General features: G+C 43.7%; 1 protein-coding gene across 3 annotated transcripts in view; it reads right to left on the reverse strand.

Annotated features, from left to right (window-relative positions):
* FAM171A1 (family with sequence similarity 171 member A1) overlaps positions 1–18,864 on the reverse strand; it is a 91,410-nt gene extending 72,546 nt beyond the window's left edge. For all 3 annotated transcript variants that reach the window (XM_049798489.1, XM_049798488.1, XM_049798487.1), the window contains exon 1: positions 18,468–18,864. In XM_049798489.1, coding sequence (XP_049654446.1) covers positions 18,468–18,561 — 94 coding nt within the window. In that variant the 5' untranslated portion in view covers positions 18,562–18,864. The remainder of the gene's footprint in view (positions 1–18,467) is intronic.
* Between the last annotated feature and the right edge of the window lie 5,184 nt (positions 18,865–24,048).

The raw sequence follows: 24,048 nt of genomic DNA on the forward strand, positions 1-24,048 counted from the left end.
GACAGGTTTTTGGTGAAAATCAACTGAAGTTATCCAAACGGTAGAATAGCACTCTCTCACTAACTAGCTGATCCTGCTAGATCTGGAAGGATAATATGATTGTATCTCACCTGTAAGGAGGAAACAGTATAAGGAGTATGTTGTAAAATCGCTTATCAGGTAAGATATAGATGTCAACACATATGGCACTAAAAAAACCCAAACATACAAGCAGGGTAGTACCACAGCTCCCTGTATATTATGGTCTACGTAGCCACAGCTCTGGATAGACAGATGCAGTGTGAAAACATTGTCCTTGAGACACTTTTAGATCACAGGCAACTGTTAAACATCCAAAATTTCCAGCAGTCCACCTTGTATCTTTACTGTTCGTGTTTTAACAACAAATTCTATGAAAGCAACTCCACTCAAAATAACCTGGCATACTGGCAACTTCTTGGCTCCAGTATGGAATTAATAATTTTAAGGAAACATGCAAGGCTTGATTTCCAAGTCAGATACCTTCTAGAGAATGAATAATTAGTGAAAGTTTGATAATTTTTCAAACACAAAAGTTTTTCCACCCTTTCTGGTCTTATCAGTAGCAGCACCTTCCAGCCAAGTTCAACTTGGTAAAAACAGCTTGAAATGTGGCATAATTATGCTAAAAGCATGTGTCACAGTTTTTCCTCACCTCGTACTTTATTGTGAAGATGATAGAGCCAGGCTCTTCTCAGTGGTGCCCGGTAACAGGACTAGAGGCAATGGGCACAAACAGAAAACACAGGAGGTTTCCTCCAAACATCAGGAAACACTTTTTCACTGTGAGGATGACTAAGCACTGGAACAGATTGCCCAGAGAGGTTGTGGAGTCTGCATCCATGGGGATACTCAAAACCCATCTGGACACAATCCTGGGCCACTGGCCTTAGGTGGCCCTGCTTGAGCAGGGGGTTGGACCAGGTGACCTCCAGAGGTCCCTGCCAACCTCAATCATTGTGATTCTGTGATCCTAGCCCTCCGCTATTTCAATGCCATCCTTTCCCCAATTTGATGGATGTTAATTGTACTTTATTTCCCCCCTTCAACTCATCTCGATATTAACTTAACCAAATTAAAGTCAGAGCAGTTGTACAGAGGTACGTACAAGTTGGAAAGCCAACTTTGTCTGAGACATGGATAAAATGTTTATGCCTACAAGCTTGTCTGCTGTTTTTCTATTTCACAAGCTGGTCTGAAAGATTACCGTTCTAAGAAACAGGACCATGTGCAAGCTACATTCATTTGGATAAGACTAGAGAAGGAAAGTATAAGGGATTATCAGGTTCAAACTAGCTTAACACTACAGTTCAGTTACCTAAATTCTCCTGAATACCAACTGGATAGGAATTATTTGCTTTTTTTTCTGAACACTTGTGGCTCTGTACTGCAAAGTGTTTTCAGCATCTCTGTTGGCAGTGACTCCACGTGCCCAATTTTTAGTTTGTAAATTTTTTTTATTTTTGTAATATTTTTTTTTAAAACACGAGGGCATTTGTACAACTGCTACTTTCACTGAACTCAGCCAGATGGATCAAGCTGTTGGCTCACTCATGAGCTATGACTTAACTATTTTAGTTGCTGTTGCAGATAAAAAGTATTGGGAAATTTCGCACTGGATAGTACAAAATTACTAATAATATTACTAATAACAGTTAAATGGTTTGAAACATCCTCTGATTCACAAATGGTGGAATCAAGCAGAACTCAGTTTTAAGATGAGGTCAATCAGATTCAGGAAGAGCTCACATGGCACCTGCTATAGAGATAACAATTCAGTCTGTTCCAGTCCCATACACCTACATTTTCATCGAGCTCACGATTCATATTCAAAACTGCGTTCCACACATATTTAGGTCAAACACAGAAGTTAACATATTGCTGCACTTCATTACCTCACCCCATCTACAGAGAGAGTTGTGGTCACATCTTGCACACCACCTGTAATTTCTGCAGTAATACATTCACAGATCGGATGGCAGAAGGGTCATTTGGTATGATCCGCAATATAACACTAAGGAATTTCACCTAGTCTCCACTTATGTTCTGCGTACAAGCACCAGCTGCAACCATGCAGACCAAGCTACTCACCCCGAAAACAACATACAATCATTTTGCACACCAAAAAGGAGAAATAAGACAGCCTCCCTTTAGTTTTAGCTAGCAAATATTTGCTTCCCATGTTCTGCAGTTAACAATCATCCTGCTCCAGGTTGAAAGCAAAGGAGACAAGGTAGACCTATCAGACCAAAGAAATAGGGGAAAAAAGTTTAATAATATTGAAAATATTAATAATAATAAAAAAATCACTAATCCAAAAATCAAGTACAGGCAATTGCTGGTGCCTCTAATGGTTTTCAGAAAGTCAAACAAACACAGATTACTAGCAAGGAAATCTGAAGTTTATGTAATACACAAAATCTTGAGGCTATTACCGAAAGTTTACGGAGTGCTCCAAAGACTGCAGATGGCCCCTGAGGAAATAATTCTAAATAATAATAATAAAAAATTAACCAGAAATCACAAATTGCATTTGTTCTGGCATAAGACCTGTATATTTCTTGGAATTAAATATCTGTCTTTTTATTAAAAACATCCATCTCTGTTCATGCTGGGTTTAAAACATGAACAGAAGACATTTGCTAGATTAACACCCTTGCTATCATGTTTTAACTCTTTAAAGAATCACACAATAAAAAGTTAGCATCTGATTCTCATCAGTTCACAGTGCAGTCTGATTTTTTTTTTTTAATTAAAAAATACTCACTTTATCCCTCACTCATAATATAAACCAAGACAGAAAGTTAAGAGTTAAAGCTGTTTGGCATCTGTTACTTTAAACTCCTTTGGGTTTTAAAATTTGCAGAGCATGTCAGTTCCTCCACCCTGGAACTTTTTTAAAAACACCCATGCAGAGGAATGTCACAGCATGATCTTCTGCCATCAGTACAATAATCAGAGATACAATACAGCAGAGGACCTTCTCCTCCAAATCTGTCACTTGTAATAAATTATGGTGTAGCCAGGAGCTGAGACCAAACAGACAGAGAAGTCAAAATGAAGAGTATGTAGAATCAGATATGACCTATATAGATGTGACGGGTAAGGCCGAGGAGAGCAGTATGATTTCTTAGAGGGGGAAGATATGCAGAGAGGAGGGACAAGGACAGAGCCAAATGGCACCCTACAGTGAAAGGGACAAACAAGAGCATAAAACCTTGAGCACTCTTATTAAAAAGGAGCAGTTTGAGGTGGTATTCAAGCACACAACACACCAGTTTCTTGTTGAAGGTGCTCAGAAAGTAAAGACCAACGTATAGCACTAAAACCCAGACACAGTGAAATCAGATCAGACGCGAGGTCAGCATTGCAAGATCTGAAAGGGAAGCACCACATAGCAATCAGAGACTGTCTTTGAAGAGAATATCCAAGACAGAAGCTTTTGCACAATTGAGTAAGAAAAAGAAATGCTTATGTTTATAATTCTTCAAATAAATGCCCTTTTTACAATAAGCTCCTCTTTTCTGCACTTATGAAGAAAGGTTATTCCATCATACAAATGTCTTGTATTGGTACATCAAGCCCCTATATCTAGGCAATACAAACCTGCCTAAAGCAGAGAAACCCAATGCAGATAGAGAAACTAACATTTAAAGACAGATAAACTGCTATCCCATCATTTCATAACCTTGCACTAAATTTACTTCCTCTAAAAGCATCCACTTCCATCAATCCCAAGCTGTCAGCAAGAACTAATGAACAGTAAACTACCCGCTGGCTCCTACTCAGTATTGCTAGATAGTAGCTCTGAAGCAGTCCTGAGCATGTCGGCCTTTGGCAAGTAAGGGTGGACACATTCTTCTCTTACTGGTTTAGAGCAAGCAGCCACAGCCGTTAAGACACAGATGGGTACCTTTCATGTATGCTCTTCTATTTTGTTTACCTCTTCCAACTACTTGTGTTTTCATATGAACTTTTTTTTCCTCTGTTTCTACCTTATTTGCCTTTTCCTACTGCACAGCTTACAGTGTTAGAAGGGGTCACAAAGCAGATATTCTGCTGTTTAGCTTCCTGGCAACAGAAAAAGGAGAAAAAAAAAATGCAACAACTTGACAGGTTACAGCCCAGCAGAACCCCAACCACAAGCTGAGGCCCTCATGCGCTACTGCTATTTACAGATATATAATAGCCAAGCAAGAATTTACAGTGGTGGTACACAGTGCAAGCCCAGCATCTGCCTCCTGCAAGCACCAAGAGCAAAACAATGAGACATTTGTTCCAAGCTCACACAGCAAGGCAAAAACAACTGCACAGCAGCCACTGTTCTTCTGAATGGAAGCCAATAAGATGATTTTGTTTCTTCATTTCCCCCAATGAGTTCAAAAAATGTTCGTAAGAATCATCCTTTTATTTTAATTATTGCACAGATCCATACAACCTGGATACAGAGTTCCTCAAAAAGAAGCAACAGTGGGGCTTGGATGAGTGTGAGGAAGAGGAGCAGAGCCTGCTCACTGCTGTATGTTCTGCCACATGAGCCCACACCAAAGAAGCTGCAGTCTAGGAACCTCAGCTGGCAGAAAGCCAACACAACAGACCTTTCTAAGTCTGGCTGCAATGTGTCAAAAACAATAAAAAGGACTGGCCAAAACCACAACTGTTAGCAGCCATGAGATACTGCCATGGCCGTCAAGCTAACCATGCTTCCCTCAGGTAGGAAAAACATGCAGAAACACACTGTTCTAGCTATAGCCCCATCTATGCACATCCCTGTGTGCTAGTAAAGGCCAGCAAAATGCCTTATACCACCTACACATTCAGCACCTCTCACTACAGGACCCACTAAGCAACCAAATCCTTCTCAATCTCTTCTGATAGGGATGAAGAATCTGGGAGAAGAACAAGACACATGGAGGAAAGTATTCCAGAAGCTGAAACACAGCTGTATTTCAAGCAACTGGAAGGACAGGTTGAAACATTGACAAGTTGTCAGGGACAACTAACTCATAAGTAAATACCCAGGTAATACAACTTTTATAATGCACAGTTGGAAACACCAGAGGCAAGTTCAAGTGAATCTGACAAAGCATAAAATGTCTCCAGAATCACCATGAGGATGGACAGCCTCCAGAAACAAGAATCGGGGAAAAAAAACTAAGTAAGTCTTAGCACAACTCCCTGATGAACTATTCATCTCCTCCATACTCTGGCCTGAGCATGCTCCTTGCTCTAAGAGAACTGTGGGAGCACGCTGAGGACAGATGTTCACCTCCTCTGAAAGTCAAGGTGGTCATGACTGTGTGAAAAAGTTAGTGGCCACTCCAAGGCCAATTTCTATACCACAGATGCTGGCAACAGAAGTCCTCTTGTCAAAAATGACAAGCGTGGCAGAAGGTTCAGCCACCAGACATATTCAGAAGAGAAGGATCAGAATGTTTACAAACTGTATAGAGAGATCAATGTAGAAGACACATTACATTAAATATTAATGATTTTGTTTGATACCTTATATTTCTGATACACGACAACATATCAGTTCCAAACAGGTATACTGAGAGTACAGGAGTAGTTAGAAACTAAGAACCTACTATTGGTACCAAAGAAAAGAACCTACTAGTATTGATTTTCACTAACATAACTTGCAGAGTAAGAAATTATTCTGTCACTTTTACCTGTATTGAAAACATCCATGAAGTTCCATTCTCTTGTTACAAGGTATTGTGACTTTAATTGAATGTCTTACCTTACATCAGGGTAATATCACCTTGGACGTATGGTATTATTTTGTTGTCTTTGGTCCCAAAGCATCAATACAGAATCACATAGGCTCTAGCACAAAGCACCACTGAGTTGGGAAAAAGAAATAGAAATATATGGAATTCACCGGTTCTGGGTATATACATTTGATTCAACATCTGGTCATATTTTAGGGTATCTTAACTACCTCTGGAACCCTACTTATCTTAATACAGATAAAAAGATACGAAGTAGGTCAGCTCTCCATTTTAATGCTAAGAATATGTGTGGGTTTAGAAAGGATAATTTTTAATGGCACTGAAGGCACTATCATAGACTAAAGGCTGAATTGTCTTGAGCTATTAGAATGAGAGAAAAAAATTTCTAAGCGGTACAGGTTTATGTAAGATTTAAAAGTCTAATATTAAAATCCACTTTTCCTGAGAAAGTTGGAAATTCATAAGAACACCTGACAATAGTATGCAAATACCATGGAAACCGCAGGAAAAAAAGACCAGAAGCCTGTGACGCTTAATTAGAGGCCTCAACAGATTGTTTAAAAATCTTAAACAAGGAAGTACACATACTTATTCACTCAATTAATTCACATGCCTTCTATCTGCTAGCAAGAGTTTACTTCAAACCTATTGCCACGAACCAGAAAGAACAAACACATCTGTATACGTTTGCAAGCCAAAGCTGCTTTGAACAAAGCAAGTGAGCAGAAAAGACGACACAACTTCTGGTGTTACTGAAATAGCCACAGCAATCCAAGGACAAAATTGAAGCCAAGTATCCTGGATAACACATAAATTTCATAGAATAATGACCATTTACAAAGGAAAATCACTGTAAGTTGTTCAAAGTACAGAATACAATGCCATGAACACGTAACTGAAAATGGTGGAAAATGCATTACAGTTTTACTACTGTGAGGTAAGCTTTGATTCATACCATATGGCCTTACAAGACAAGCATGTGTGCACGTCTGCACACGTGTGCACAAAAGCTGAGGTCTCCAACCCGCAATTGTATCTATCCCAGTCTTTTAGCAGAAGTAAGAAGACAGGAAGATTCCAGTAAACACTAAATTCATAGTTTTTCAGAGTCATACAGGAAAGCTAATCATACTAACTCACTATTTTTGTCTCAGAAACCTGGTAATTAACACAAACTGAGATAAATTAAGATGTGAAGAAAATACCTACCATCAAAATAATACCTAGTTTTGTTTGTATTTGCCCTCTTCTTTACAAGGCTTAAAAAAACCTCCCTGCTAAAACCTAACAAAACTCATCACAGTAGTATCTGAATAATTCACATCAAGGAAAGAGATCAATGGACATACTAAGTTCTTTTCTTCTCCCCTATTCTGTTTAACATGGTATAAAACATACAATATTTTTATTTCCCCCTCAGGCAAAAAGGTCCAGTGAATGCAATACATGGCTACCTCATAAAATCATGGGTCATCAGTCTGGGTTTAAAATTTAAAAAAAAAAGCTAAACAAAACATTATACTAGGAGCACAGAGAATATTATTTACAAGTTCAATTAGTTACCAGCAAAATTCTCTGAAATTAACATTCACCTGTGTTGCCTTGCTCTTTGAATTAAAATAATTGCCTCTTATGGTATTTTCTGCATTGTAACTACAGACAAGTACTGACTTTTTAACAGCACCTTGGCTCTGAGGTGTTTTATCCTCCTGCTGCTTAAGAACATGAAATGAGATTCTGATGTTACTAGCAACATGAAGCTTGTGGGTATGTTTGAAATACAGATTTGTTTACATGACTACTTTTGAAAATGTACATTGTCTTCTGGCAGACTGAAATAAAGTTAAAAATTAAGCTCAACTCAATAAGGAAGGGAAGGTGAGGGAAAGAACAAAAGGAAAAGGAAGAAGCTTCTTAGTACTTGTGGCTGGAACCCATTCAAACTTCATTTCCTATATAGGAACTTTAACATGCCATCCTATCATCTTTATGTTTTTCTTTCCCCCCCGTTTTTTTTTTTTTTTCCTCTCTGTACTTTCATTACACATACATAAATTCAGAAACCAACCTTGCCATCCATTTTGGGGACGAGTGGCTGTGCATCTACTTACAAAAAAAATACCCTCAAATCTGAACATCAGTGTAGCAGGTGGGGACTGCCTGCCTTCCCAGGAGGCCGAAAGCAAGCCCAGACTGCTGACACACCACTGTGCTGCCCACTGCCAGGCAGCTCTCTGCCTTTACCCTTTACACTCATGCAAGCGTGACAAAGAAAAGCATGAAATGGCAAGAAAAGGGTGACTAAATCTGAAAATTATTTCACAAGGGTCCAAGAAGAAACCGCCATGACTGAGTATCAGTAAATTTGTTAAAAGCCCCCTAATCATTAAAGTAAAAATGGTATGAATTAAGACCAGACTCTTGTGTGGCCTTGGTTTCCTTCCCAGCCCTGGCCTAGACAGTGTGCCATCTTGATCGCTGCACTTTCTCTTTACTCCTGACCTTATCTTCTGCGCTATTCCTTTTGGCAAACGTATGCATTTCCTTCAAAGCCTTTGGACTGTTGAAAGCTCTTCTGAATTTTAACAAGATTTGGAGTAACGAAGGCTGCACTTTACTATCTCCGCAAAGACACACCAGAATGTAAGCAATGATCAGTCCTGCAACCCGATACTGTCAGATACTATTTGTTCATAGCCAGCCCCCAGATGTACCATAGCTCTTTCATGATGGACTATTTAGAGTATATCCTTACTACCAGCAGTAGACAGAATGGCATGAAGTAACATTGAGGCAAAGAAATTTCTGCCCCATGTCAGCATCACGGTCAGGAAACACTGCTGTGCATTTGCTCTTCCTCCAATTCAATATATACCTTCTTGGAAATGCTAAAATCACCACAGGTTTGTAAGACACAGGCTTGCAGATTAAATACCTGGACTGAAGAAACACCTGAGAGAGTCTGGCCATAAGAATTTGAGCTCTAATATTTCCTACCATGCAATTAGGCTAGGAGTAAGGGAAGATATTTGATCATTCTGAGTGCCTGATGCAAGACTTAATACTTGAATGAATCAGATATTAAAAAGCATCTTTGTTTATGTGCAATCATCCGTGGTAAACAAAGATTCTCTACTGCTCTGAAGAAATCTACATGTCTATCATTTATAAGAGTTTGGTCCTGAGAGCTTAAATACGCTTTTTTTGGATTTTTCTTCACCACAGAAGAATTTATGAAAGTATGGAGTATTCACTTAAAAGCATGCATTAACTTGCACATGGGAATAAACATTACCTTTCTACGACACCATCACAGAAACTGCTTTACTGTCTGTTACCTAGTCCCTCACCCCTCAAAACCCAAGGGTTTTTCTGCGCAGAAAGTTAGCTTGTGACATGACACTGCTTCGATCCCCTTTCTAATGACAACATCTGCTGAGAGGGCTCACTCAGCTATTTCGGCAGCAATAGTAAACCATGCTTTAAAAAAAAAAGTGGGGGGTGGGGAAAGAATATTACTGAAAGACTAACTACATACTTACAGGTAAAATTACTAAATAAAACAAGATCTACAGGAAGATTTTGAACATAAAGAGTGCCAAGCAGTTTTCGCTGAGGTAAAGTTTCACAGAGCAGATAACTACTCATATCTGATATAAAGAAGGAAGTCCTTATCTAATCAAATGTCTGGAAAAACTAATAGTTTTCAACAAGAATTTTAGTACATCGGGTTCTCTTCCTTCAGCAACTGATTTTTAAAGTGTTTTTACTAGTTTAATATTACAAAGCCTGCTGCAGTCATAACTCAATAGCTTGCAGCAATAAGTAAATATGAAATTCATCCCATTAGAAGCCCTTGCTCCTACTGCTTCAGACTGCTTGAAGAAAGCATATTTTTAATTTTCACGTAAACTGCTAACAACAATATTTACATCAAGTAAGTTTAATGCCATAGTTCCCTCTAAAAAGTTTTAACTAGCAGTATATTAAAGAATGAAATAACTATCCTGTAAGAACAAAGGAAATTTTAACTTTTGAAGAAAAGGAGCTTCCTCGTATTAAATTTTTAATAGTAGGTAAAAAAGTAACAGTCCACACACACAGGCACTCTGCAAAACAAAGAAAATACAGCTCTCATTTCAAACATCTGTGTTCCTGGCTCCTGTAAATCATACATCATGAACCTAGAGACTGGCTCAAACTTAAGTTATTTGCCAGGACCTCAACTACAGCACACACGCTGAAATAAGCTGAGTTGCAAGAATGCTCTGGGTACTAGCAGTAAAGCTAAAAGAGCAAGTATATCGCTGTGCTTCACTGTGTCTGTCAACATTATTACCACAAGTAGCTTCTTAAACTACTGTAATATTTGTCCAGGTCAGCATGCTACTCAGTGGGTTTCAGAACTTGCCAGAAGCACAGTTGAGAGGCAAGCAGAGAGCAACTGTTGCTCCCATCTTGAGCTGATGCCACCCATTCTGCAAACACAATGCAGCGCCTGGACAAGTTTATCACCCTGCTGCCCAGCAGCATGTTCCCGCCCTTGTCTGCCTCACCCCCTGCAGACCATCAGTCCTATCTCCAGAGCTCCTGGACCTATTTATTTCCCTAGCAATGCTTGCCAAACTCAAACAGAAACAAGAAATGGCCATGAACACTCCCTAACAGACTTACCTGCTGGTCTGCAGCAAAAGCACTCCAAGCCTTTAAATACATGAGGGCTAACACAGGGACAGGAGGAAGGGTAGGATAAGTAGTGAAAACTTCTTATCTCTCAGCAGACACGGTAATCTAGAAGACATCAATGCAGAAGGGCAGTAACTAAGGAAAACAAGGCAATTATCTGGAAGAAAGTGGGAATCGCTCTGGCTGACAGTTCAGAGAGGAATGACCAGACACTATCAGGCATCATGCCCTAATCATGCCAAATCGTACATTCACAGCTAGCTGACAAAAGTTACTCTACCAGAATGCTGTGATAAGTGCCCAGTACTGCCCTCCACATTTCTTTGGTGTTTAAACAGGCCAGAGAGCATCATTTCATCCCAAGGCATTTGGGACATCCAGAGAGCAGAGAAAAGATGACTCTGGTCCTAATCCACCCATTACCCTACAAGTGGGAGAAACTCACATGCACTACATCTTACAGTTCACTTGAGCTGAAACTGTGGATTTAAACTCCCATGCAGGGTACAAACTGGAATATCTGAGGCAGGGACATAAACCTGTCCTGATGGAGACAGTCGCAGCTGAAAGCGTCTCAAATAATCTGCCAGTACCTAGGTCCAGGTCTGCCAGTATTCACTGCTCTAATGCAGTTTTTTCATCTACTGTAGGCAAATTAGTTTTCAATAAATTCTTTATGCTTTTTCTTTGAGCAATGAGGTAGTATCACATTTTCAGACAATAGCTGTGTCCTTTGAGCAGTAACTTTTAAAACGGTTAACTTGCTAAATATTGTGCCCTCTATCTCATGTTATAGTTCTACAAACAATTTAATCCTGCATCAACTGACACCGTTGCCATGAAGTCCTTGTTTTCCCTTATCAGCTCCTCTCAGCCCTTTCCTTTGTACCAGCAACAGCATTTCTGTAATTCCCGACAAATCTAACTGGGAAAGTGACCCAGGTGAAGACTGAACTGGTGCATACAGGAGTTTTCAGTTGCATAACTTCCCCAGTCTGGATTACCACATTGCTACACAAATGCCAGTAAGAGAAAACAGACAAAGGTGAGAGCAACAATGCAGCTTATTCCAGAATAAATCAACTCCTGGGAATACAAAGCTAATTAAAAACATGGCATAAACACCTAGACAAGCCCAAACAACTCTGCAAGCCTCCATACTTGTTTCTGAACCTTTCTTTTTGTTTATTTACTCTTGGGAGTGAAACACTTAGGCTCATAAAGCATACTGCTACAAAGACAAATGGTTTAGAAACGTAAATAGACAATAACTCTTGTTTGAGTCTTGAGAAACGCAAGATAACCCAGCCAGGTAATCCAAGAGTGTGTGTTCCTTCACATCGCTTATTACATGGTATATGTTCAGTAGCTCTAAGGCTTAGCCAGAGGGCAATATCGTGCTGATGAAACTTCCAGCTACAGTATCTGAGGGAAGATTCATCTGACTAGATGGGAATACAACAGCATTGTCTAGGCTGCCATGCTATTCAGTGGAGATCACACAGCACAACTCATCTGACCAAATGTGCTTACTCCCGGTGACAGGAAGGACACTTGGCTCCATTAGCTGAAAAGATTAGATCTTCATCTCTGTAAAAAGACTGTGGATGACTAGCTAAGACGTAGATACTTGCAGACTGCAGACACCCGAGTTAGGCGGGATGCCTCCTACCCTGGATGACAGTTGCATATCCCTTGCATGAGAAGTCTTACATTCACATATCAAGTACAGACTGAGAGCCGAGATGTTTGGATCTTAACCTTTCACTTTGCACAACTGTTCACAGTATGGTGGAGAGCAAGAAGGCTGGACAAACTGCTGATACATTAATTTCCTCCCAGTAGCAGTCCAAATACAGCATTTACCTTAATTTGTTGTTGCTTTATTATCAAGCAAGTCTCACAACTTATTTGAAAAATACTTGTTGCTGTATTAGTATACACCCTTGCTTATAAAGGATGAAAAACCTTTTTTTCAGTAATGACAATCACAAAGGTAGGATAAAACAAGAGGGAGCTCCCACACTGCTATCACCTCTATTAATTACTGCACAAAGAAGAAAGGTCTGTTTAACAAAGCAGGAGTACCTTATGCCTCTGCCTCTTATTTATCTCAAGGTAATACTGACTGTCAAGGTAAGCTCCCCTTTACTGTTAAACATTGCTGTTGTATTACTCACACCTACCACACAGCACAGTAGTTCTCAGCACTTCTGCAGCTAGAACTTAAGAAAACTGGAAGCATTTTGCACCTTATTGGATTCAGCTCCTTTGTTGTCCCCAAGCCAAAAGCATGCTGCTCCTTCCTTCCCCTTGGCTTGCCCCCCATGCTCCATTTCCTCCCTGCTAACTGCAGTTGCCCCTGTGTCTCCTCAAAGCCTGGCTCCCACAAGGCAGAGAAGCTGTGGTGACCCTTGTAGGGGCCACCCTCAAGTCCAGCAAGGCTTACGTGGGGTCCTCTCTACTGTCATGTGCTCTTGCCTCCCCAGCTGAAAAATAACCATTACAGCAGCATAGCAGAGTTTTCCATGGTGCAGGTTCCTACTCACAGTGACAGGGAGGCTTCACCTCCTGGTGTGCAAGGTGTACAGATAATGGATAAAGACAGCATTTCACTCCCTAGTATGCCTCCACAGCATGGCACAGGCAGTGACAGCTCACAGAACTCCAAAAGCTAAGAGGAGGAACAATTAAAAGGTAGCTTCGGTGTTGGATTTCCAGGGACTTTTGCGCCCTGCCTGCAGAGACTGCTTCTATTCAAAACATGCTTTATATCCACAGCAGTTCTGTTTAAATATACCCAATCCCCCAAGTAGCTAGTGAGGGAGCCAAATTTACAGGCTCTACTGTGCATATATGAATTTTTCCTTCAGATCGTCTCAAGATCTGTTGCTCTTCAAGCTAGCAAAAAAGTGACATGGGTACATCTGAACCAGTACATTGGCATTTTACATGAAATGAAAATGTAGCTGTATGTTGAAATATACTTAAATACTACTTTCAAGGGCTCAGACTTGCCATTACGTCAAACATGATTCTGTCTTAATATTTCGAAGTGAAAGATTCAATGCACTTATTAAAAGCAACAAGAAAATACAGTATGTTCACATTCTTATGACTCTGTATTAACATATACGTATATCTTTCCACTTTCCAATCAAACTAAAGATGGTGTTTGCAAAAAGGATGTGTATAGTGCTTATTACCCTTGCGAAACAAGCCAGATATTACATTAACTGAAAACTTAATGTAAACCAGCTTACAGGAAAATGTTTCTGGAATTTCTGAAGTTAAAACAAAAGCAGCACTCAGTTCTCTTTGGTATTTCCCAAAACAAAATGTTTTAGTGTATATTATTAGAGTGTATTATATTTAGTATTATTAATTTGTTCTAGTAAATACAACCCTTTATACAGGCTTCTTGCCTCCCTTATTTGTGCTCCCTGACAGGTAAGTAGTAAAACCACTGAGACCTGTGGGAGAGGCAGAACACTGACAGTGCAGAACTGATATACACTGGAGCAAAGGGAAATTAATCCTCAAACAAATGCATCTTGCACAAGGTAATCAGGGTATAAGGTAACAGAAATACTGAAAGTGCACACTTTGATTTCAAGTTGCAGGTATTTTGGAGAGATTATTTAGTTTGTCTTTGGCTAACTGGAAAAATAACACTCTCCTTAAATTATAAGCTCAAGGTACACGACACAATTGTATTGATCAACTGTACTAAAGTAATTTAAGATAGGTGGAAAAGAAGCATCATTCCCAACCATACTGCTAACAGCCAAACTTCAAGCACGGTTGTTAAGAAATGCTATTAAAGCTGCCAACAAGCTGCCAGGTACTGTACATACCTACACTGACACGACCTATGCATTGAGTTTCCTTGCCATGCATTTTCCTCTCAGTTTTCTTCATGCACCAAGACTCTGGCTAGTCATTGCCCAAAGAAGACAAGAGTAAAAAACTAACTTGAAGTTTGTACTAACAGGAGGCAGAGTGACATTTCTGCTCCTCCATGCACCAAAACCATTGGAGATTTCTTAAATTTTCCAACAAACCTGAAAGCACAATCCTTCTTCCTCCCCAGCACACAAATACATACACCCAGGCTTCTGTTACATTAACAAACATGTGGTAAAATTGCATTTCATTGCCACCAGAAACCTCTCCTGTAGAGAGGGGACTGCTACTTGAAACCATTCACTTGGCCAGAAGTTGGCACAGAAAGCAGCCATCCCTAAAAATTTCATGAACTAGATTCTAGTCACAAGCAGTAAGAGGTATCAGTGTGAGGTTTAAAGAAAAAAAAGACAAAAGAAAAGGGGGAAAAGGTTGTTTCAACCTTTGTGTTAGGTAACACATGGCAATTAACACTGTCTCAAGACACATTATTTTATTTTTCATAACTTCTTTGTTTTGAATGACTAATGAGATCTGAAGACCAATGAAGATATGAATTAAACCCACCGCAGCAGACAAAAGTCATACTGGACTTCCATGCTACAACACAATATTCTAGGATTTCTCTTAAAAGAGCCTCCCTAGCATCTATGAATGAATCATTCTCATCTACTGCAAAGCTAAGTTTATAGGCGACAAAGAAATTTAACCCCTTCTCAAATTACACTGATCTTGCTTACATTCTCCCTGGGTTAGTGTTACCTCTTCATATAACTCTTAAGTTCCTATTTGCCAAGGCTCCCTAAGTTTAAAAGGGATATGCTCATATGAGGAAAACTCACTGTATATTTTGTCTGTACTCAGACAAATCACCAGTCCCCAATAGGAATGCAGCTTAAGGGTTGGTTTGGTTTTGTGTTTTAATTAAAATTTCTACACATTCATTTCAGCATTCAAACCAATTTAAATTCTGGAATACCTGATAGAACAACTAAAAACCAAACAAAACCACCAAAAAAATTTCAAACCCATCATTTAAGACCTCATCTGAAACACTTGTCAGATTTTAAGTATTTGAGAGAAGTTAAAGAGGTAAAGCCTTACCAATCCTAAAGTGTACCTTCATGGACTTCTAACCACCTCACTGCTGGGGCTCTAAGCATCAACACTGACAAAAATGAACAACTCACCTGTGTGGATTTTACCATATTAAAGTAAATAAGTTACTGAAACTTAGAGGGTACCTCTGTGACCTTCAGAGGCCACAACAGATCTGCGTAATGGATCAAATAAGGTAACAGCCTGCCAAAGTCATCCAATTTTCTAAATAGAGTGCTGAATGCAGAGCTTAATTACCAGTAGTTCCCATATTCACAAATTATGTAATCAGTCTGGCCGAGCAGAATTTGAAGCTGGGACTGTCTGAACATACAGCTGGGAGCAGTGAAAGAGAGAAATGCTCTATGCAAAGCATTGCTCCTCATCCCTTCCTTAAACCAGAACACTGACTACAAAACCCGCCTTCAAACAGCTCCAAACCCAAGACCTATTTATCTGGTCTGTTAACCCAAATCTTAACTGAGTCTCCTCTAATGTGCACCACCATGAGGAGGACTCTCCGCCCTAGTCTCTTGTAACCTGTCCAATAGTAAATACTGCAGCTGAAGCAATTAATCCCTGATAGCATCCTCCAGCTTTCTCACCGCCACCTTAGTCCAATCCCTTGGTTTTTCAGTAGTCTCTTCCCAGCCACAAGGGTAAAGTCAGTCATCTGCAAACATCCCTGAAATTTTGCAAGGGCCCTTCACCTGTAGCTACAACTATCACCACAGTGCTAAAAGGGCAGGAGGGGAAAAGAGTTGGTTTAGGTTTTACAACCATTTAGCACTTACTGTGCTCAGTATACAAACAAGGAATGTCCTTGGTACCAAGACTCTTTTCCCAAGAAGATGTTCACACCTGATGATTAGGAACTTAGTGAAGGTTACAAGCTGGCATCACATAAACTTTCAAAAAAAGACTCAATGGTAAGTAGCTGGTAACTAGAGAGCAGAATACACTTCAATATGAGATCAGCTCTACATATCCACTTACCAATGTACATGTCCAAAGAGTAAAGATTGGGCTCATAATTAGACTTTGGAAAATGATGCTATCTATGAAAACTCAGATGTTCTTACTCGGAAGATAAAATTAAACCATTCTATTTAGATAGAAATATTCTTTGCTCACTGACATAGCTGCTACTACTTAGATAATCAGCTATCAGGCTTTATGTGGATGTAACAGCTATAGAGACAAGTCTTTCCACATACCACGATTTGAGCTTGACAATAGAAGATGAGAGCGACAGGGCAGTTGAAAGGCACTAATTTTGCCAATACCTCACCACTTTGATCACATATATGAAATAGAGTTTCCTTATGATACAGAATTTACAATAGATTTTTATATTACCTTGGTATCTGAAGCACTAGCTTCAAGGGATGAAGTCAGTTCTATTTTTCTGGTGTGCTTATCAATAAACTCAGTATAGTCCTGAGTCCTTCTTATTCCAGAACTGTTATTGTTTTGCCCTTAAAAAAAAGGCAGAATCTGACATTACATTTGACATCAGATGGCCTAGCATGGTAGGTTTTGCTACAAGATACCAATAGCTTTTGAATACTCTGTATGAGAGCACAGGCCTGCTTAGATCTTACTTGGTACGCTGCAAATACAACCACGAAAGAAAGAGTTCAAAAAGGTTACTTTTAACGTTTTCCTTCCTGTGGCAAGCATCGATTCTTACCGACACGCAAGACAGGAAAGCTTAGAGGAAACGGGACACAAGTATACTCTTCGTGTGGTGTACTTCCACCCCACTGCAGCGGGAAGGATGCTGCCAACCCATGGCCACGAAGGCTAAGCCGGCGTACAATCTCTCGTGCCAGATGACACATTTAGCCACTTGACAACGCACGCCATGCCGCGAGGCTAACACTGACCATCGGGGAGGACCCATTTCCTCCCAGCACATTTCGTACCCTTGGGTAGGCAAGTTTTCCGCTTCCTAGCGCGGCCGCGGTCCCGGCAGGGGCGACGCTGGCGGAGGATCCCTGCTGGAGCCTGGCAGGAGGCGGCCGACGGAGGGGCTGCCCTCCGGCCACCACACGCAAGGCCGAGGGCAAGCAGGGCACGGGGGAGCGTCTCCCCCCGGCCGAGTTTCCACAGGGGGCGAGGGCTGGAGGGCAGGTGCGCCTCGCCGCCGAGGGGACGCCTCACCACGGCACCTGTGAGGTCCGGGGCAGAGCAGCCCCCGGCCGGACCCTGGCCCGGCCCAGGAGCTACCCCAGGTGCCGGGGGAGCCGCCGCGGCCTCCCGGGGGAGCTCGGGCACTGCCCCGCTGTCCCTTCTGCTCCCGCCCGGGCGAGGGCGACCCTGCTCGGCCGCTGAAGCGTCTCTCCCCGGCTGCCGAGGGGCGCAGCGGCCGCCCGGCGCCGTGACAGGCCCCCGCCCGGCCGGCGGGCAGCCCACCGCGCCGAACAAAAGGCCCGGGCGAGGCCCGGAAACGTCCCGGGGCGGCGGGCCGAGCCGCGCCGCCAGCCCGGGGGGTGAACCCGCAGGCGGGCGGCCCCGCACGGCCGGGCGCAGGGCCCGCGGCCACCGGTGCCTCTCGGCCCGCCTCTCACCGCCGCGTCGGGCCCTGCAGCGGGCACGGCGGGGAGGGGGGGGTGGAACCGGGGGAGAAGGACGCAATGCAACAGCTCCGGCGGCGCTGAAGGAGGGAAGGGGCAACACAATGAGGCCAGCGGCAGCCCCTGCCCCTTCAGTTAACAAAAGCTCCCCAGCCGCGGGGCTTGCACCCGCCTCCGCCGCGGGGCTGCCTTCACCACCCCGGGCCTGGGGGGCGGGGGTGTCTGCAGCGGGCGGCGCCCCCGCTGCGCCCCGCAGCCGGCGGGCGGTGGGAGCCGGGAGAGGTCTCGTATCGCCGCCTGTCCGTCCCCCCCCCCCCCCCCCCCCCCACCGCCAAGCCCCCGGCCCGGCCCCCCAAGTTTGCCGCCGCCCGCACAATGCAGCCCCCCGCCGCCCCGGGGGCCGCCGCACAAAGCGGGCCGGTCCCGCCGCCCTTCCCGCACCGACCTTGAGCCGCCTCGGGCGCCCCTAAGGTTTTGGTCACCGCCTTCCACACGTTGCAGCCCAGCAGGCAGAGGAGAAGCGCCGCCGACCTGCTCATTTCCACCCGCCGCCGCCAGCCGCCGCCAGGGAGGGAATCGCCGCCGGAGCCGCTGCCCGGAGGAGGAGGAGGAGGAGAAAGAGCCGCATCAGGGGCTGGCCCGCTCCGCGCCTCCCTCCATGTTGCCGTGCGCTGCCCCTCCTGCTTTCTCCGCCTGCTGCATTGTCGTCCCGCCGCTGCGCCCCGGCCTCCGCGTCCCGCGCTGTCCCCGCGGGCGGGCGGCGGAGGCGGGGTGGGGGAGGATGGGGAAGGGGAGGCGGGAGTGCTCCGCGGCCCCGGCTGCCTGCCTGCGTTTATTTTTTATCCCCCCCACCCCACCCCTCCCCGCCGTTTATTCCCCCCCACCCCCGCCCCGGTCTCCCGGCAGGGGCGGCCAGGCTCCGCCGCCCGCTCCTTAACCCTTTGCGGAACCCCCTGCCCCGCGCGGCGGGCCCGGCGGGACAGCGCCCCCTGCCGGCCGCGCCCCGCCCCGCGCTGCGCTGCCGGCCCGCCGCGGGGCGAGGGGCCGCGGCTCCCCGGCGATCAGCGGGGCCTGCCGGGCCCCCGCCGAGCCGCGTCGCCCAGCGAGACCGGCTGCCGCCCGGGGGCAGGTGCGTGGCCGCGGCGGGCGGGCGGGCAGCCCGCCCCTTCCCCTTCGCCAGGTGCTGCTGCGCTTACCTGCCGCGGGGGCCGGGTCTTGCCCGGCCGCGCCCGCCGCCCTCTCCCTCCCTCCCTCCATCCCTCCCTCCCTCACTCCCCCCCTCTCCCTCACCGGCTGCAAAATGGCCTCCTCGGTGGTACGGTCTGTCCCCCGCCGCGGCGGCTCGCTCGCCTTCAGCCGCAGCCCAGCGGGAGGGACGAGGGGGAAGATGGACGTGGTGGCTTATAATGGCACGGCTGAGACGTGTCGAGTCACAGGGTCCCCCGCGGCCCAGCCGCCGCTGCCGCGCAGGGCCCCCCGGCCCGCTCCCCTGCTGCTGGTGTATTTAAAGAGGTGTTTGAATTTTAAAAAAAAAAAAAAAAAAAAAAAAGGCAACCAAAGAACAACAGAAAATGCACCCATCCACTGGCCTTTATACAAAATTGTTTAAAAAATGCTACCGCAAACTGCACAAGCGAGGCAAACTTCGAGGTCGAAACGCTGGCGTGGAAGGCGGAGGTGAGCCAGGGCTCTGCCGGGGGATCGCGGGATCCCCGGGGACGCGGCGTGGCGGCCTCCCGCCGCTGCACCGGCCAGGGCTCGGCAGAAGCAGCACTCCGGAAACTGCAGCAAGGGCAGGGGCAGTCTCCCTGCGGGCTTTCTCACCGGCGGTGTTTCGCACCACCCGTGAGAGCATCTCTCGGTGTACTTTTCCGCAGGCCAGCGGGGACGGAATACAAGGCCACAGCGCTCACTCCTCCCTTACCGGGCTCTGCTGAGCCTTATGCTTCGTCGGGGCGGGGGGGGGGGGGGGGGGGGGGGGGGGGAGGAACAGGCACTCCTCGTGTTTCCTCCAGTGCGGGGACTGCTGCTACAGACAGCTATTATGGCAAGTCTTTACACAGCTGTGCAAAGCAAAGCCAAGCCTCTGCCCCGCCGGCTCATGGATTTCCCACGATCTGCTCCCAAACCCTGCCAATGCTTCAGTTTGCCTGTAAGACTGAAGTTTGTATACCTACAAGTTTAATCTCTCAAAGAGGCGTCTTAAAGCTTCAGGTTTTATTTGCAACGTCTATTTTAAAATGAAATCTGCCATAAAAATGCAATGCGTTATACATTTATTTTTAGAAAGCAGTACAGTTCTTTGCTTTGTCACTCCAGTAGTTGACCGGAGTAGCTACACCATGAGCTACAGGCTTTTATGAATTTTATGAAATTCCTGTGCCCCAGAAGTGTTAAAACTGATTTTCCTGTTTCTTTTTAGAGCCACTCCAATTGTTTACAATATATTTCACTCTGGTTTTACCGTTAAGTTGTCCAAATACATTTTCTGAGAGTTGATAAATACGGTATAGACACTGCAACTTTTTGTGCTGAGAATTTGGAGGCTCTATTTGTAAAGCTCGGTCCTATAAGAAAAGTAGGTACAAAAAGGCTATTCAGTTCACAGGGGAGATCAAATGAGCAAATACAGATCTTACTCCTGCTTATCATAAAACAAAGATTTCAATATTGTCAACTCATGTCTAAACAGTCATCAAGTACCAACCATGGTCTGAAGAGCCCAGTGAATTTATAACAAAGCTGATCAAAGTTGAGGGGCTGTCTGTTAGTGACTGTGAGGCAACTCCTTCCTAAAGAAAGAAGGTTGGCCACGTGGTAAATAATCACACATTATACAGCATCTTTTTTGACATCCCATTTCCCTTTCTCTGGATGCCCATTGATTCAAATTAACATAAATAAGATAGGCTCATAGCCAGAAATTTATTTAAACCTATTTCGGTCCATAAGGAAAGCTAGAGCGATTTGTTAGAAAGAGGAATATGCATTTTCCTGAACATAGTTGTATTTTCACAGAAAACAGATACCACGGTCCTTGCAACATCAGTGGATAACATATAATGACTGGGGCTGGAAAAGAAATGAGATATTGCACTGAGAAATAGGACATTGCACTGAATTTTGTCTAGAATTTGTATTTAGGCCCTTCCCTTAATCATCTTTTACAAAAACAGAAAATTCTGCTTTATCACTAGTAAACAAATGGTCTGTTTCAAGACTCAGTTTTGGCAGCATTTGCTCACTTGACCCATTATGCAATGGATTTACAGCTCAAGCGAGGGATGTTTCCTAATTCATGCTACAAGCTACAGGCATATGAAAGGTTAAATTTTCGTCATTGCCTTCTTCCTTCAAAGAAGAAAGAATACTTACTTGGAGCCACTCACTGTAGCACTCTCCCCTCTCCTGTGCCTGTGCATTGGGAACTACCACAACTCATTGAAATTACAGGCTGCTTTGGCCCTCCTATGTTGTTTTGCTACCGAACCTGAGTAAGCTACCTTAAAGTTAGGAAATTCAACTTTATTAGGTACGTGGTCTCATAGCTTTTGAGTTTTATTTAGCTTGGGAAATACAGCTCACCTATATGGATTCCATGACTAAGAGATGTCATCATACAACGTCTACCACTTCACAAAAGCTGATTAGACATGAAGAAAGGATAAAAGTTTCTCTAGAAGTGGTTATTCACAAATCTCTTATTTTCAAATCATGTAAAAGTTAATATCTAGATCTTGATATTACAATATCCCATCTAACAGTAACATGGCAGAGGATGAAAAGAAGACCCGTATTTTTTCATCATATTCCCATAAATATTTTGACCTCCCAAAGTGAGATGGGGATACCTGATCCTAAATAGGCTATGCAGATTTTGAAAACACAAGCTATATATAATACCACACACTCCTTGCATTAGCCCTCTTTACTGCAGCCCAGATATACTTCTAGACTATGCTGGGCACACAGGGCTTGTCTCCTTCCTGAATAAGCTGAATTTATGTACATAGTTATATGGTAGCATGCTCATAAATGCACCCATTCTTGCAATGAAACTGAGCTAGTCCTCCAAACAGCTTCTCTTCAAATGATCTTTTCTCCCTTGCTTCGATGAGCACTGAAATATCTAGACTGACATATTGGTAATACCATTGATTTTTGGATAAACACTCCCTGTGACACATGGGATAGTTCACGCCTTAGAGCTCGATTCAAGTCCTCTTCTAGCTTAAGCAAATATCAGTTATACTCCAGTCATGTTTTCATGCCTTGTTTGCTGATACCCATTGGCTAGACACCTTTAAAGAAAAAAAGGAGCCAATTTACTGCGGTCTGAGTAAACGCCACAGGAGAGGTCTCAGCAAATAACATTAATACAATAATATGACCTAAGTCAGACTCGAGCGAGAGCTCAGCTCTAACTCTGGTCATACATGAGCCAGCAGTGTGCCCTTGCAGCAAAGAAGATGAATGGTATCCTTAGCTGCATTAGACAAAGTGTCGCCAGCAGGTTGAGGGTGGTGATCCTTCCCCTCCCCTCAGCACCGCTACGGCCGCACCTGGAGTTGCTGTGTCCAGTTCTGGGCTCCCCAGCACAAGAGAGACAGGGGCATACCGGAGAGAGTCCGACGAAGGGTCATGAAGATGACGAAGGGACTGGAGCATCCCTACCATGAGGAAAGGCTGAGAGAGCTGGGACTGTTCAGTCCGGAGAAAAGAAGGCTCAGGCGGGATCATGTTAATGTACATAAATACCAGAAGGCAGGGTGCAAAGAGGATGGAGCCAGACTTTTGTCAGTGGTGCCCAGTGACAGGACCAGAGGCAATGGGCACAAACTGAAACACAGGCACAAACTCTGAACATCAGGAAACACTTCTTCACTGCGAAGGTGACTGAGCACTGACACAGGTTACCCAGAGAGGTTGTGGAGTCTCCATCCGTGTAGATACTCAGAAGCAGTCTGGACACGACCCTGGGCTGCTGGCTCTAGGTGGCCCTGCTTGAGCAGGGGGGTTGGACCAGGTGACCTCCAGAGGTGCCTTCCAACCTCAGCCATTCTGTGATTCTGTGATTTCTATTCAGAACGAATACTTCAGCCCTAGTACTTGAGATGCAATGGGAACTAGACGGATGGACCTATTCGTACCCCAAGGCGCAAAAGGAAATTTTTCCTTTCTACAGCATTTCCTATTTGTCCAGGCCATGCTGAGGCTACACATGGAACATTTTTACATTGTACAAACAATGTAAATTACATTTTAAATTGTACAAACAAATGAATTTCCAAATAGTTGACCATTCAAGTCATGCATACTAATGTACTTACAACATGATTAGCTATTAATGAGGCTCTCTGTATCAATCATTAGTAGATAGACATGATCAAAGAGTGCCTTGAAGAGTACATGGCTTACTTTGAGGTTAGGCTTATAGTTAACATTTTCAATTTTCTATGATAAGTAATTTCATAGACACTTTTGAATGGTATGCTGGATATGCTTAAGCAAAAATTTGGGCTAATTAGTTCTGTTCTCTCTCCCAACTTCTAATACAGTTTTTCTTGTGGTATTATGTCCATGTACACAAATGTAAATTATGAAAGCAGTGTTTAGAGAACCAATGACAAATCTATAATGCATTAACAGTTAAATATTTTCTATATAGCAGGTTAATTCCATGAACCAAGAGATGCAAAGATTTGTGATAAAGAGACATATCTCTAGCAAGCTGTCATCTTGCCTTTCTGGTTGGTAGTACTGGTCTGTGCATTTGAGAATGGCTTTGAAGTACTTTTATCATTTCTAGCAGAGTCCTTGTTTACCAGTGCACAAGTTACTTTACATATGGAAGACCACACAAAACTAAATCTAAAAAAAAAAATTGAATGTCAAGAGTACAAAGCACTGAAGATTATTTTGCAATGCTCCTGGTAGCTTACCCAGTTACTGATTATGTGGTATTCAACATTTCACGTAAAAATTATAGAAGCTATTTAGTCCTGGATCTTTCAAAAAGAAAAGCA

This window comes from Accipiter gentilis, chromosome 4, assembly GCF_929443795.1.
Source record: "Accipiter gentilis chromosome 4, bAccGen1.1, whole genome shotgun sequence".
In the NCBI taxonomy this organism is placed as follows: domain Eukaryota; kingdom Metazoa; phylum Chordata; class Aves; order Accipitriformes; family Accipitridae; genus Astur; species Astur gentilis.